Genomic DNA, 13,279 nt, shown 5'->3' with positions numbered 1-13,279 from the left:
TCTTGATATTGCTCAGAATAAAGCAGTGAGCTCAGCGCTATGATAATTAATAGCAAGGTCACGAACTGAATGCTTGGCAACTCACATTACAGATTTGTGTGATAGTTTTGAGATCGAGTTATGACATAAATATGCTCTCTCCCGTCTCCAATGTGGCAGTACATTTACGAGAAGTAAGAAATTACCTGAATATCCGCCAATAATATATGTAACACCAGATTGTTATGTCACACGAGAAGATAAGGTCTCGCATATCATCTATCCGCAGTGAAAGGAGTCATGCATGAATAAATACATGGCAAGTCCAGACGGTTTTGCGTTGATGTAACCAAACTATCATTCTTATAGTTTTTCAATTTTGGTGATCAATACTGTTACGCGTACGTTAGTACTGTATATAGTTTTAGCAATATCACTGCGCACAACACCAATCGCACTATTGGTTGGAACATAATGTATTCGATCACCGGAAGTGATGATACAGCAAATCATGCTTTGATTGGAAAATTGGTACGGTGATGTCATAAATTAATATCGTAAACATTCAATTCGCTTTTTAAGACAACAGTACATTAAACTTAACTGAAATGTAATGTCAGTTGGTAATGAAGACATATCAATGCCATAACAAGGCTGCTGTCCAAAGGTAAATGTACATTGTACAATGGACGGATCCGGTATTAACTGTTAATAGGAATGAATCAATAAGAGAAATAGGTATCATATTACATCGCGGACAACGGTAGAAGAATGATAACGGGATTATTCCATAGAAAATGCAAAATTAATGTAGCTTTTAATTTTCGATCCTAAAATTATGTAGCTGCATTGGTGTAGTTATGGGTTTTCCAAAACTCAACCCGGTCCGGTGGTTCAGGGGAGTTTATTTTGAGTTGTCATCGCGCGCGCAACTATAGCAACTGGGCATGATTTGTGCCTATACGCCAATATATATTCGAGATGCTTATTGTTACGGTATTTATGCCGCTTCAGATCATTCGTCAGTTTCGTGTTGATGTATAGCCGCCAATAACTAATCAATAGATCGTGTCGATTTGCATTGATCTGTTATATTATAATGCAAATGTAGCAGACAACTGGTGGAACCATTGACTTTCATGCCACAAAACAACTGAACAGTAACGGATGTAATCTGGCAACCGGCGTTGTTCTATATGTTTTCGGCGTACAGCTGGGAAATTTTTCTAGATTTTGCCTTAGGCTCGTCGATTCACGTCGTAAGGCTGAGTCACCAGCAGTCGACTTAGATTGTCATCAACGACGAATTTAGTCGTCAAAATCTATTGATTCTGGAGGGTCGGACACAGCTTTTCGTAATTGTAAAAGGATTTTGTAAGGCAGGGGTGATTTCTAAATTTCAGGTATGCTTACGTGCAGATGTTGAATGACGATTCTCTGTCGCTTTAAGTTACCGCGCAATACGTCATGTGATACTAATAAATTATCTGCTTATGCAGCTTTGGTAGAGCATGGCTAATGTAAAGCCAGATGACAACTTCAATAAAGACTATCGTCTGAAATATCAAATGCATGAACACTATAATTAGTGCTAGTAAGTGGAACGAAAATCGACAAATATCATGTACTATAAAATCAGGGATATCTAGAACTTCTAGATCTAGAAGTTCTAGATATCCCTGTATAAAATTATGCGTTTTCACCCCGTAAGACATACGGGTTTTAGATGGTAGAAAATGACACACAGGATCTGGTATATCGTATTGTATGTATAATGCGTAAGAACGAATAATGTGTATGTACCCTGATGACAGTCTTTCATTTCCCAATATTTTAATACAGGATTGGTAGACAGTCTAAATCACGCTCTCCCTACTCGTTTGAATGAGCCTGTGGACATGTAAATATTCGAAAATCAATGAACTATTATGATATGGTATCTTCATCGAGAATTTCTATCTTTTAGGCCTTTATGTGTTTACCACTTACCCTGTTTTTTAACCAGCTCTTTGTTTCACAAATGTTGTTCGTTTGGTGGGATACCTGTAAAATCTGAGTTGGCTATAGGAGTGATTTGAATAATAAATGTAAAAAGGCCTATGAGCATCATCCATGACAAATGTAGCTGGAAGCTTGTTTACATCGTTTTGAATCACGTTAGCCTGTATTGATGGTAAATATTTCATGCAATCTCGTCGCCGTTTAGCTTTCAAGGACTAACAGGTTTATCTAGAGATATACAGTGTACATTACGGTCTGTAGATCAGTTCATTCACCGTGTCTCAAGGAGTGAATTCAAGTTATCAAATCGTGAGGTCAGGTCACAGCGATATCGGATATCTAGTGCGATGTATACCGGTTGAACTATATGGTACCTGCAGTCTCTGTGGTGTCAGGCAAATGTATGAGATGTATCGATTCACGTTATTCATGGTGTAATGGTCAGATCGTTGTTGGGTGTCTTTGTACAAATGTACATGTACTTGTAGATAAAATACAATTGTACATTGTACAGGTGCAGTGTATAGAAAACACTGCATTTCTGGAGGTATATGATCGTTCCCATGGCAAAAGTGGTGTCCGACATATTCCTATATCATTTGAGCCATAACTGAAACCGTAGCGTAAGAGTTTACCGTTCGTGGAATTTCTGATCCCAAGTTGGCGTTCATTGAGATGGCCCCGGATCGCGTTCATATGCTTACGTCCAATCTACCTGCTGTAGCCAATTGTTTTTAATACCAATCGGTGTCATCTTGGCGAAGGCACCGATCCCACAAATACCGATAAAATAGCAATGCAAAACAGCAGTGCATGTGGTGAGATATGATCTTGGTGTGGGTGCATCGCTCTCGGCTGAAAACAGGCCATAAATTTTGCATACTATGTCATTAAGCCATGCGTCCATTTCGAAATTAGCGAGTCATGCTTGCCAACAAAATCAGTTGACTCTGTGGAGAAATTTCGATTCGCATTACGCATATTGGACTATTGTGAATATTTATTGATTGATAAATAATCGACACCTTACCATCTCCTCAGTTTAATATGTCGCAATCTAGCGATGTTTTGAAATTCTAAATTTAATAAAATAAATGAAATATCTAACAGCTAAGATTAATGAATTGTATCAAGTTTAATATGCTTTGGAAGAGGACCTTATGGCAAAGCATACATCCAGACCGAAATGTGGACGTTTTATCAAGACGAGCATGAGCATTCGAGCAATAATCGACTGATTTAGGATTAGCTGATTGTCGTACATGGGGAAATGTGACGCTAATGATAGGAATCAGCAGATCTCTGCAGTCTGCACACTGAGCAGTGTCAGTAACAACAGGAAGCGAATGTAGGCCAGATTGAAGCGTGTCACGTTTGAAGCTAATGTACAATATATATGTTAGCGTCCCTTACATTAGCTATAGTGAAGGTGCTGGAATGTGTTTCCCGTGGCTGATTGTAGCTTCGGAAGTTTTCACGCTGAAGCGAGACATTTTTGCGATCATTGCAATGAAATATACTAAACTGAAAATGCCAGAATAGTATTGATAGCACCTATATCGGTACGAAATGCTTTTATAGGTACAGAGTTGCGAGATACAATCTTGAATTTATGAGATAGACTTACTCTCGACGGTTTGATATGTCAATGGTTCTCGTCCAATTATGCGCATAACGTCGGTAGTACGCGAGTCCCTATAGCTAACTTCTGTTGTTAACCAAATTGGAAGCAATTAATCTATCTCAGTGATGTTTGTATTGTATGAACCCCCTTTATGACATTACTATTACTCCATACGACCACAATCTATAAAGAATTATGCCGTCCTAACCTGCAATTTAAATACCCGAGTTGCCGGCCGTGCTGACACTCATAAAATGAATCGCAAGCAATGCAACATCTTACCTGCAACAATATGAATTGCGGTGCCAAAGAGATATATCAGGGATAGTCGCGTTCACAGATACTGCAAGTTCATGCAGGTTCGTATTTAGAACTATTTTCTGTTGTCGCGAAAGCGTATGGTGCATGTTGTTACGCCATGCTGTATGGCAAAAATGTAGCGAACGGTATATTGCACTACGCTGCAATCAGGTGTGTGAATTGAGGCTTATGGTACACTGTCCAGAGTGTCGTGATATGAATCCGACCTTCAAGTTGATCTGCCTGTATTTCGGAACCGGACTCTAGGTGAAGGGGTGGCATCGCACAGCCCACGGGCTGGATCCGGCTTGCAGAGAGTTTTGTGTGCGCCATGGTCATTATTATTCATTGATATAGGATAAGGACACTCTAACGGGTGATTCAATTTTGCCGCGGCGATCAGGTCCGTGTCTAAAACTTGATATATTCATATTAAACCCAACGATTGATTTGAGAAGATTCCCGCTTCTGAGGAAATGAATATGAATTGTTTTGCGTTTCCTAACTCTTACGATTGCGAACTAGCATTCATTCATGTTACTGGCGCAGTACCGTAACAGCAGTAGCTTAAAAGTCGGATATGTCTAAATGAGAAGATTATCCAAAATTCACACCAGATTTCACAAATATCGACTTACACGAATGACATTTATTCGATGTGCTGGAATGTTCACCGCTTTGGACGCGATATACTGTCGGTGAACCCGTAATTTATGCAACGCCGTACCAGTCGCTCAAATATTCTCCGTAACGATTTTTATAGGGTCATTTTGCTTTTACTAATTCGCATTGGAAATTATCCGAGTTGCTCGTAACGATGAAAACTCCACACAGTATTAGCGAAAACCATTTTTCGCCAATTTGTCTGCGGACTTTGGCAATATTAGGCGACTTCAGAAAATTGGGTCTTTCTCTGTAGTCTCTGGTCAAATTGTTAGGTGGTAAGCCAGGAATTAATCTACTTAATCACTCTTCTATGCCTATGCGTGCGTGCTATCCATCTGTCGTAGTGCGGAGCGTATCGACAAATTCTCTGGTCCGGCTCCGATCCGGTTTGCCAATTCTCTGGCCCGGCTCCGGCCGTATCAGGAAAAAGTACTGATCCGGCTCCGGCCAAAAATGAAAAAGTCCTGCCGAAAATCAGGCCCAACACGGCACGGTGGTTCCGTGAATTTAAAAATATGGCAAGTTTCTTTTCGCACCGGCTTGGCGGCTACTTGCGTGTTGTTGGTCGGTAGTTATTTAGTTACAAACGTCATGCTTATCCATAAAGATTCAGGCCTTATCAAAAAAGTACTGATCCGGCTCCGGCCGTATCAGAAAAAGTACTGATCCGGCTCCGATCCGATCCGGCCAAAATTGAAAAAAATCCGGCCGGATATCCAATCCGGCTCCGGTCCATGGTCCGCGCTAATCTGTAGCCCAACAGCGCCGATGAGTGAGAGCAATGTGGGGCAAGGAGAAATGCCTATCTCCGTGACTGAAATGACGTCTGTTATGATATTTCAGGTAAACTAAGCTGCACTGAGAACAGTTTCTCGGTCACTAAATCCGATGAATAGGTTTTTATCACTATCATTAATACTCACTTGCATCTTACTCGATTTTTCTTGTTAGTGTGAATAGTGCGAGCAAGCTATGAATATCAGGAATGTAATCCGTTAGTATGACAGTGCGGTTGTATATAATTATTTTTGCTCTTTTTTCGGATATACTTCATGTAGATGGAAATGTTATCCATTTATTCCAAATCGTTATTATTTTATGAAATGGCAATTTTAAAACTCGGTTCCTAATATAGCTAATAAGATTACGCTAAACATAGTGACAATGTTCCAACACCACCGCAACCTATAACAATCACGTCTCGCTCGCCTTGTCCGTAATACACAACGCCAGAGAGAAATGAAATGAAGATACAGCAGCTCTACCAGGAGCAATCTATCGCTAATTTTTCACACCCACTGCGAAGCGGAACGTTACAGCTACGGTATTACCATAGTGAGAATAGTATTGTCATAGAATTGCAAAGTTACCGTTATTAGTAGTACGTATGTGGGAAGGGAATACTGACGAGGAATATTGGGTAGATCACGAGCCGGTATTGCGAAAGCTATGCCTATGTCTACTGGTGCGTATTAACAATGCGTAAAGTCCCTTCTGCCACAATCGAACAAGTTAATATTGCGTCGCTGGAGCGTGGAAATACTGCGTCGTACAGCTTGGGAAAATGATGTAATATGACAGTGCACCTTGTAAAGAGTACGCTTTTTTAATTGACAACTTGGTAGTTGCCTGTACGTCACAGGAAAATGTGGTTTGACGCGCGTGACACGTGCATCTACTCTGCGATCGGGAGAGCTGAATGACCTAACAACTAATACTGATTACCGGGCAGGGTTTACGCTCAGTTTAGTTTGATTCGTTGATTTCTGAGCAATAGTGTTTGTGAATTGCAGCCAGGTACTGAAAATATGACAACTAAGTGAATAATCTCTCACTTTCGTCAACATATCTGTGATACGTCAATTTCTGCAACGATGCAATATCCGATAAGCCATGACAACAAATAATGGCGCACTACGCTATACTGATATCTATCGATTCAAGTTCATGAAACCGTAGGTGGACGATACTTCGGGTCGCGCATGCTACGTTGGTGGAGCTGAGCGTTAGATTCCTGTCCTAGTAACTTCTACCGTGCGATTCCGAATCCTCGAATACCAGCATGAGTAACGCATTCGAGAATCACGTGCAGTTCGCCACGACATTGCATCATGCTTCATGCACAAGACGCAATACACGGCCACCAGAGTCATTAGTCGTAACGATATGTAGTTCGAATCGAAAGCTTGCTATAGGATGTCTAATCGAAACAGTATACCATTGATCTTGAACTGTTGTTTTAGCGTGACAGTATTACATTTCTCAGGTTTTTGTTTGCAAGGTCGACGTTTGTCGTATTTGTAGCAAGTCAAATTTATTGTCATCATGAGGATTGTTGTAGTTTTCAGATCTGAGAGCCTGGTATCATAACTGGTAAGAATCAAGTAGGCTACTTTAGTTACAAAGTACTATGCGAACTGGTGACGCGTTGGCGCGCTGTTACATATCGCACTGTCGCCACATCTCGTCATTTCAGCGTGCTCACTGGTCGATACCCAAATTTCACGCCTGCCCAAATTTCAAGCCGGTCAACACCGAAAAAAGCTACAATTGATTAGAATAGTATTCGATGTATTCCTATTCGGTTTATATAGGTTGGGAATTTACGGGCATGCCTTGAACTCTACTCCATTGAAGCAATCCGCGTCAACGACATCGCATTTCAGATGTCGCAATGACCTGATTACGTCATTTCAATAATAGGAATTTATTTGGTGACGTCATTATTTTTTTCGACTACCTCCAATAGCCGAGTGGTAAAATGTGGGCGTTATGTAAAATGTACGTTTCGACCATGTCAGTTTTGTGGCTTGTTATCGTGGATGTTCGATCTCCTGATATCTTGCCATTTTAATTGTCAGATATACCACTTGTTCTGTATCGGACTCACTGACAGTAGACGAATGTACCTTCTACCTCTCAGTATATGACTGTCGCGGTGATCATAATATCTTACTAACCGATGCCTGTTGTGCATTGATCAGATTTTTTCTGATACTGGATATCTTCCGACATTTCACTGCCGATGTGGTGCTCTTTTCCGCGCCAATTCGGTGAGAATACACTGTCGATGTTAAAAATTTCAATACAGAGCATGCTGGCCGATTGTCAGGAAATTTTGATCACGCCCCTAGCCGGAAATCAGACAAAGTGCAAATAATTCGACATGATGTATAAGTACGTACGTGCAATAAGCATTCGTCGAATTGAAGTCAAAATGCTGGTAGTTGGACTGTTTCAGTAAGCTTTAATATTGTGGTTTTGTCCTATAACTGATAACCGACCGACGAAGTGTTATATGTTGGTATCTTGAAGCCAGCCAGGCCGCATGTAATTGTTCTATGCTCAGTAGGGCTGTTCAAAAATAACTTTTTTTTCGGGACTCCAGCCAATAAGTTATTAAATTGTCATGTTACCCTAAAAAAACGCTGTGCACCAAATTTGGTTCAATTCTAACAAGTATAAGGCTCCGCAGATCCAATTAAAAAATTTAATTTATACAGAAAAATTGAAAATAAAATTTTTCAAATTTTTATGTCAACCCCATGAAATTGTTGAGGTGTCTTCAGAGACGATGCAAAAAAAATTGACTCAATTCGAACTAGTAGAAGTGGAGTTATTGAAGTTTTTCATTGATAATCCTCGGATTATCCACAAATCAAGGATAGTCCTAGAATTATCAAGGAAAAATTCTTAGAACTCCGCTTCTACTAGTTGGAATTGAGTCAAATTTGGTACTCGTGTCTCAAGTCTTTGAACACTGTCAGTGAATTGCGTACATATAATGGCAGGATATTTGCAATTTGTATGCGATAGTTTATGCAGTCCTGATGCTCGCCCTTCTTTAAGTTTAGATTTAGTGCAGAGATATTTCTGTGGGGGATATTGTCTTTTCAAAGTTTGCTATCATTCGGAATACAATCGGATCCTGATAAAAGTATAATAATAGTCGTTCAATAGCAATGTGTATTGAGTTGAGTAAGCCTAATTGTCATGGTGACCGAATGCACGGCCCGCAAATAAACTGATGCTTGCTGTCGAAACCACGTTATAAAGTATTCCGATATAAGCCAAGCCGAGGTGCTTTACTCTCGATTCTTCTGCCTTTATTAATGGACTGCCACCAGGGTGGAAAGTCGAAGCTGCATTTTGTCTCGCAAGCAGGGGCTACTGTACAAAGTTCCTGTATATGTACAGGTACATCTCGCTGCAGTGTAATATCTGTCACTACGTCATCCTATAAATAGGTCACACAATCCTGTACTTTACTCTCTGGCCAAATTGCAGTCCAGTCCAGTGTTTTATAACGTTCCATATTCCGGGCGGCTTCCTCTGACTGTTACAAGTAAGCGGGATGCATCGATTTATAAAAAGCCGATCACTGACCGACAGTAAATAATGTTGTGCTGAAGCTTTTATAATGACGGCTGTACAGTGTACAATGTGCATGTGTGTAGGCTATTTCACTACTCTCGCAATGTATGCAGTAAGTGCGTGTTCACAACATGAATCAATATAATATTTATTGGTAGGCTATCATTCTATTTGTGCACCTTGTAAACATGGATTTTGACGATATAGATATGTAAAACAGTAGATTACAGATATATCCCTTAAACTACATATTCTTAAATATTGGGTACTTGACGCCGCAGTAATCACGCATTGTCAGTGAGCGGGCATGAGGTTCAACTTTTGTTAAATTTTCAGACTAGCGATGATGGTCTGTAATGCCGCCCGACAGAAAATATAAATAGGCCTATCTGTCTCTCATTTTTATCTCGGTTTTTAATCTATCTGTTTCAGATAATAACTGTCCCTGTGTCATGGTAGATTAAAGCTTCGAACATGGAAGAATCCCCGCAAATAAACCAGCAATTGGTGGTCAACGTGACTGCAAACATACTAAACGACAGAGATGACACGCCTCCAGCATATGACGATCAGCAGCAGACTGACAATACGACAAGCTTACCAACGCAGAAGGAAAATGCGTCGCCCGATGCGCCAATGGCAAACGCGAACTACTTGCCAAATTCGTCTAGTGACGTCGTTATAGCGAATGAATCAGCAATCGAGGTCGCTGCGACAATTGCCCAGGCGCCGAGCGAAACGGTATTGCCGAGTGCCTCCACCGAAAATGTAGCGAAGCTGCAAAATGGGCCTGGCCGTGGCGCGCAGAAAGGACCAGACTCGTCCATCGAAACGATTGGCAGCGGACACGATTCCTCAAATGAGAATGTAGCCTCACAGCCACCTCAACAAGCCGGTAACGGTTATCTCGCCCAGGAACGACTCATTTGGCCTCCTGGATCTCGCAAGTGGTTATTTTCGTATCGCTTTATTGGAGCTTTTGAAATAATTCTGGGATTGTACTTCGCCGTCTTCGGGATAGTTTCGATTATTGTAGTGAATCCCGAAGGAAAATACTATATCGCAGGATATGGAGGCATCAGTGGACTAGGCGCACTGCTGCTGTTATCGGGAATCATTAAACTTTGCAGATCGCCAAGTAACAACATCCTTAACATATTACTTAGCTTTCTTGGATTTTTGATAGGCGGAGGAGTTGCCGTCTACAGTATATTGATGATACCCAGCATCAAGTCTAATATCGTGAACTATAATGAGTACGAAAACTTCTTCACGCCTATGATTACTGTGGCAGCTGTCACATGCGTCGTAGCAGCGTTGCTTTGCTTGATGCATGTTGTATGCTACGTGAGAGGAAGGCGCTATCCTCTGCAGCAAGTTCACGTAATCGTGTATACGAATGTCCATACCGGCGAAAGGTTTTTCGAGCGTGTGGTGCCGAAAAAGGTGGAGAGAAGACGCGTGGATTCGTTTAACGATAACATGACCGAGGTGGCTTACCCTGCCAGGTCGCAGACCCTGCCGCATCAAAAGCAACACGCTATACCGATGTCAAACATAGGAAGAAGCGTGTCTATGAAGACGATTGAAAACCAGTACGTTGAGAGGCAGAACCGGGAGCTGCCACAGCAATTTTTCACGGTGCAGAGACAGCCGCATACAATGCAGCAGTACCGTCAGCAAGACATGCAGTACGCACAATCCGAATTCAGTATACCGCCAACACAAACGACGTATCGTAAAGACGTCGAAACACATCGGCCTTACGCGCAAACAGAGTTTGCTAATACACGAGCGATGACCGACATCAATTACCCACAAAAATCGGCACTGAAATCGGGAGGTTACGCTCAATCCGATGTCGGACAACCCCGTGCTATGACGGATGTAGATTACCCACAGCCTTTATCTACTCAAGCCATCATCGAAAACCAACGCGCCGCTACGGAAGTCGATTACCGACCACAAAGAACGATCCCAGCCCAACAGTACACTCAATCCGAAGTCAGGTTCCGAACCATGTCCGACATGAACTACCGTACGCAATTAGAACAGCCACGCGCGATGACGGAGGTGAATCATCAGCAGCCAAGGGCAGTACAAAGCGTGCAGGTATCTCAACCTCACGTGAGACCGACTTATGCCGTGTCAGAGACCAGCTACAATCAACAAATGCCAAATCAGCCGTCAGCGTCTCCAGAATATCGCCCGCGCGCTGTGACTACGGGCGTTAATTACTCCCAATCGAGTACACTGCCACGACAACAATTCCCTCAACCTGGTCGGGGCGTATCCGAGCGCACAATGCACCCGCAGTCTACACCCACTCATCAATATGTACAGTCGGTACCTGGACAGCCATCTACTATTGCCAGGTATCCGCAACCTTCACCAGATCATAACTACCAAGTCAATGTTTCTCAAGCCGGTACTCTGCAACAACCAGCAGACCCTGGATATGATGACAGGTTGCCAAGGACGATTCACCCGCAAGCCGAAATGGGATATAAGACCGCACCTACTCGGGGTCAATATGAACACGCGCCTTCTGAAGCTGGGATGTCGTACGCCCCGTCAGATGCTGGGTACCCAGTAAATCAATCCGGTAGAATTTCGCCACGGGTTGCATTGGCGAGGAGACAGATGGAAATACAAGCAAGACAGCAACAAGAAGCGATGCAAAGGCGGTTCGTCGCAGAAGGAGGTAATCCGCATGCGAATCAGCGTTATATAGTTCAGACGCGACCTCATCGTTGACGCGGCGCACACTGTACATTGTGTACAATCCTGAAGATATCTTCAATGCCAAAGCATCGGCCGGATGCGAAATCGAAGCGGATTGGTTCGAAAGTCATTCTCTTGCACGATTTGCCTTCAAGCCATGATATATATGATTCGTTTGTATTCCAAATACCTGTCAGTAGTCAGTAGTTTCTTGATTAGTATAATAGCTCTTGAATAATGTAACGGTTACGCGTTAATACAAGCTTGGGAAAACCCGAGTTGGAAAACGGTGTTTCGAAGTTATAACCGTCAAACCTGGTAAGGCGATTGATTCTGAATGACATTTTGTAAGCTGACTATATGCATTATTGCGGTGTTCTCGACAAATTCACAGTGTTTTCACATCCTTTCTGGTTCAATTATTATACAATGAAATATGTATATTCCGTCCAAGCCAGTTATAGCTGCCCAAACGACGATTCTAATGCAGCTTTTTGACAACACATTATTCCTGAATTCACTTCGTTTATCGCGCATTTCCATTGATCAACTAAACCAGTGGTTCCCAACCTTTTTCGTCTCGCGCCCCCCTTGGCCCATATTATATCTAAAATTCCCCCCTATGAAAAAGTTGCCTGTGACTAAAAAAAATGTGCTTTTTAACGCGCAACTATTTGTTGACTGAACAATTAATGGCCAAACATATTCAGATATGTCTGAACTATGGCGAATGCGGACCGCACTAAACTTTGATAAAGTACAGTCAAATTTGATCTGTTTTTGACCGGTCGGGTAGCCGCTGACGAAAAATAAATCACCAAGTCCGCTTTCTATGGACTTGAGTTGAATCAACGAATTTGGTACGGTATGTTTTTCACGTTAGCTCATATGTTGGCTTGAAAAGTTAAACAATTTCACTAGCGGCCTTGTGCTGAATTCGGGTTGACGTTATCCTGCTTAGTAGCAATTTGGTCGAGAGACTGTCGCGGACCCAACGAAATCGTCTCGTCAGCCTCACTTTATCAGGGGGTGTAATAGCTACGGAAGGCATCTAAACATACACCTAGCTTGAAATCCGCCAAAGAAACATACAATTGTGAAGAACTAACTTAACAGTTCTATACCATAAAAATCTAAAAACCTTGTGAACCCAGTGTATCTTCCGATACAATGCCAAAGCCAGATTTCACCTAAAAAAATTAAGCCAGATTCTCCCCTAAAAATTTCAAAATTCCCCCCAAGGTGAGGAATCCCCCCCTGTTGGGAACCACTGAACTAAACCAAAAAATTCTATTCAATTATCCTGTTTTACATTTACTTTGAACGACATAATATTCTATGCCTAATGAACTACTCAGGTAATGCAACGCATACATTCTTTGACATCTGCGGACATTATTATTGATTACGGTTTGCAAAATCTTCTGTCGTATAACACAGCCATTCTGGATTATGGATAGCTGCATGTTTGGCGAGTTGTTGGTCTCCTCGTTATTGTTATGTCATTGCTCAAATGAACTTCGTTAGATTATCCGTATTCTCTCTATTGTGTTTACAGCCAGTCGTTTTGTTTTGTCAATGACGAAAGCATAACAGTTAAATGATTTATAA

At 41.8% G+C, this 13,279-nt stretch overlaps 1 protein-coding gene across 1 annotated transcript; it reads left to right on the top strand.

The window, feature by feature from the left end:
* Nucleotides 1–5,939: 5,939 nt before the first annotated feature.
* Nucleotides 5,940–13,279, top strand: LOC145436354 (uncharacterized). Its single transcript, XM_080313700.1, has 2 exons — nucleotides 5,940–7,623; nucleotides 9,377–13,279. Exon 2 carries the CDS (start codon nucleotides 9,419–9,421, stop codon nucleotides 11,699–11,701), a length of 2,283 nt encoding a protein of 760 aa, XP_080169826.1. The 5' UTR covers nucleotides 5,940–7,623; nucleotides 9,377–9,418; the 3' UTR covers nucleotides 11,702–13,279.

The sequence above is a fragment of the Botryllus schlosseri genome, chromosome 3, assembly GCF_051294905.1.
Source record: "Botryllus schlosseri isolate E-star chromosome 3, Bs_hap1, whole genome shotgun sequence".
NCBI classification, from domain to species: domain Eukaryota; kingdom Metazoa; phylum Chordata; class Ascidiacea; order Stolidobranchia; family Styelidae; genus Botryllus; species Botryllus schlosseri.
This window is presented reverse-complemented; position numbering and strand designations above follow the sequence as displayed.

Coding starts and splice junctions, on each gene's coding strand:
- LOC145436354 (XM_080313700.1), top strand. CDS start 9,419: ATGGAAGAATCCCCGCAAATAAACCAGCAATTGGTGGTCAACGTGACT.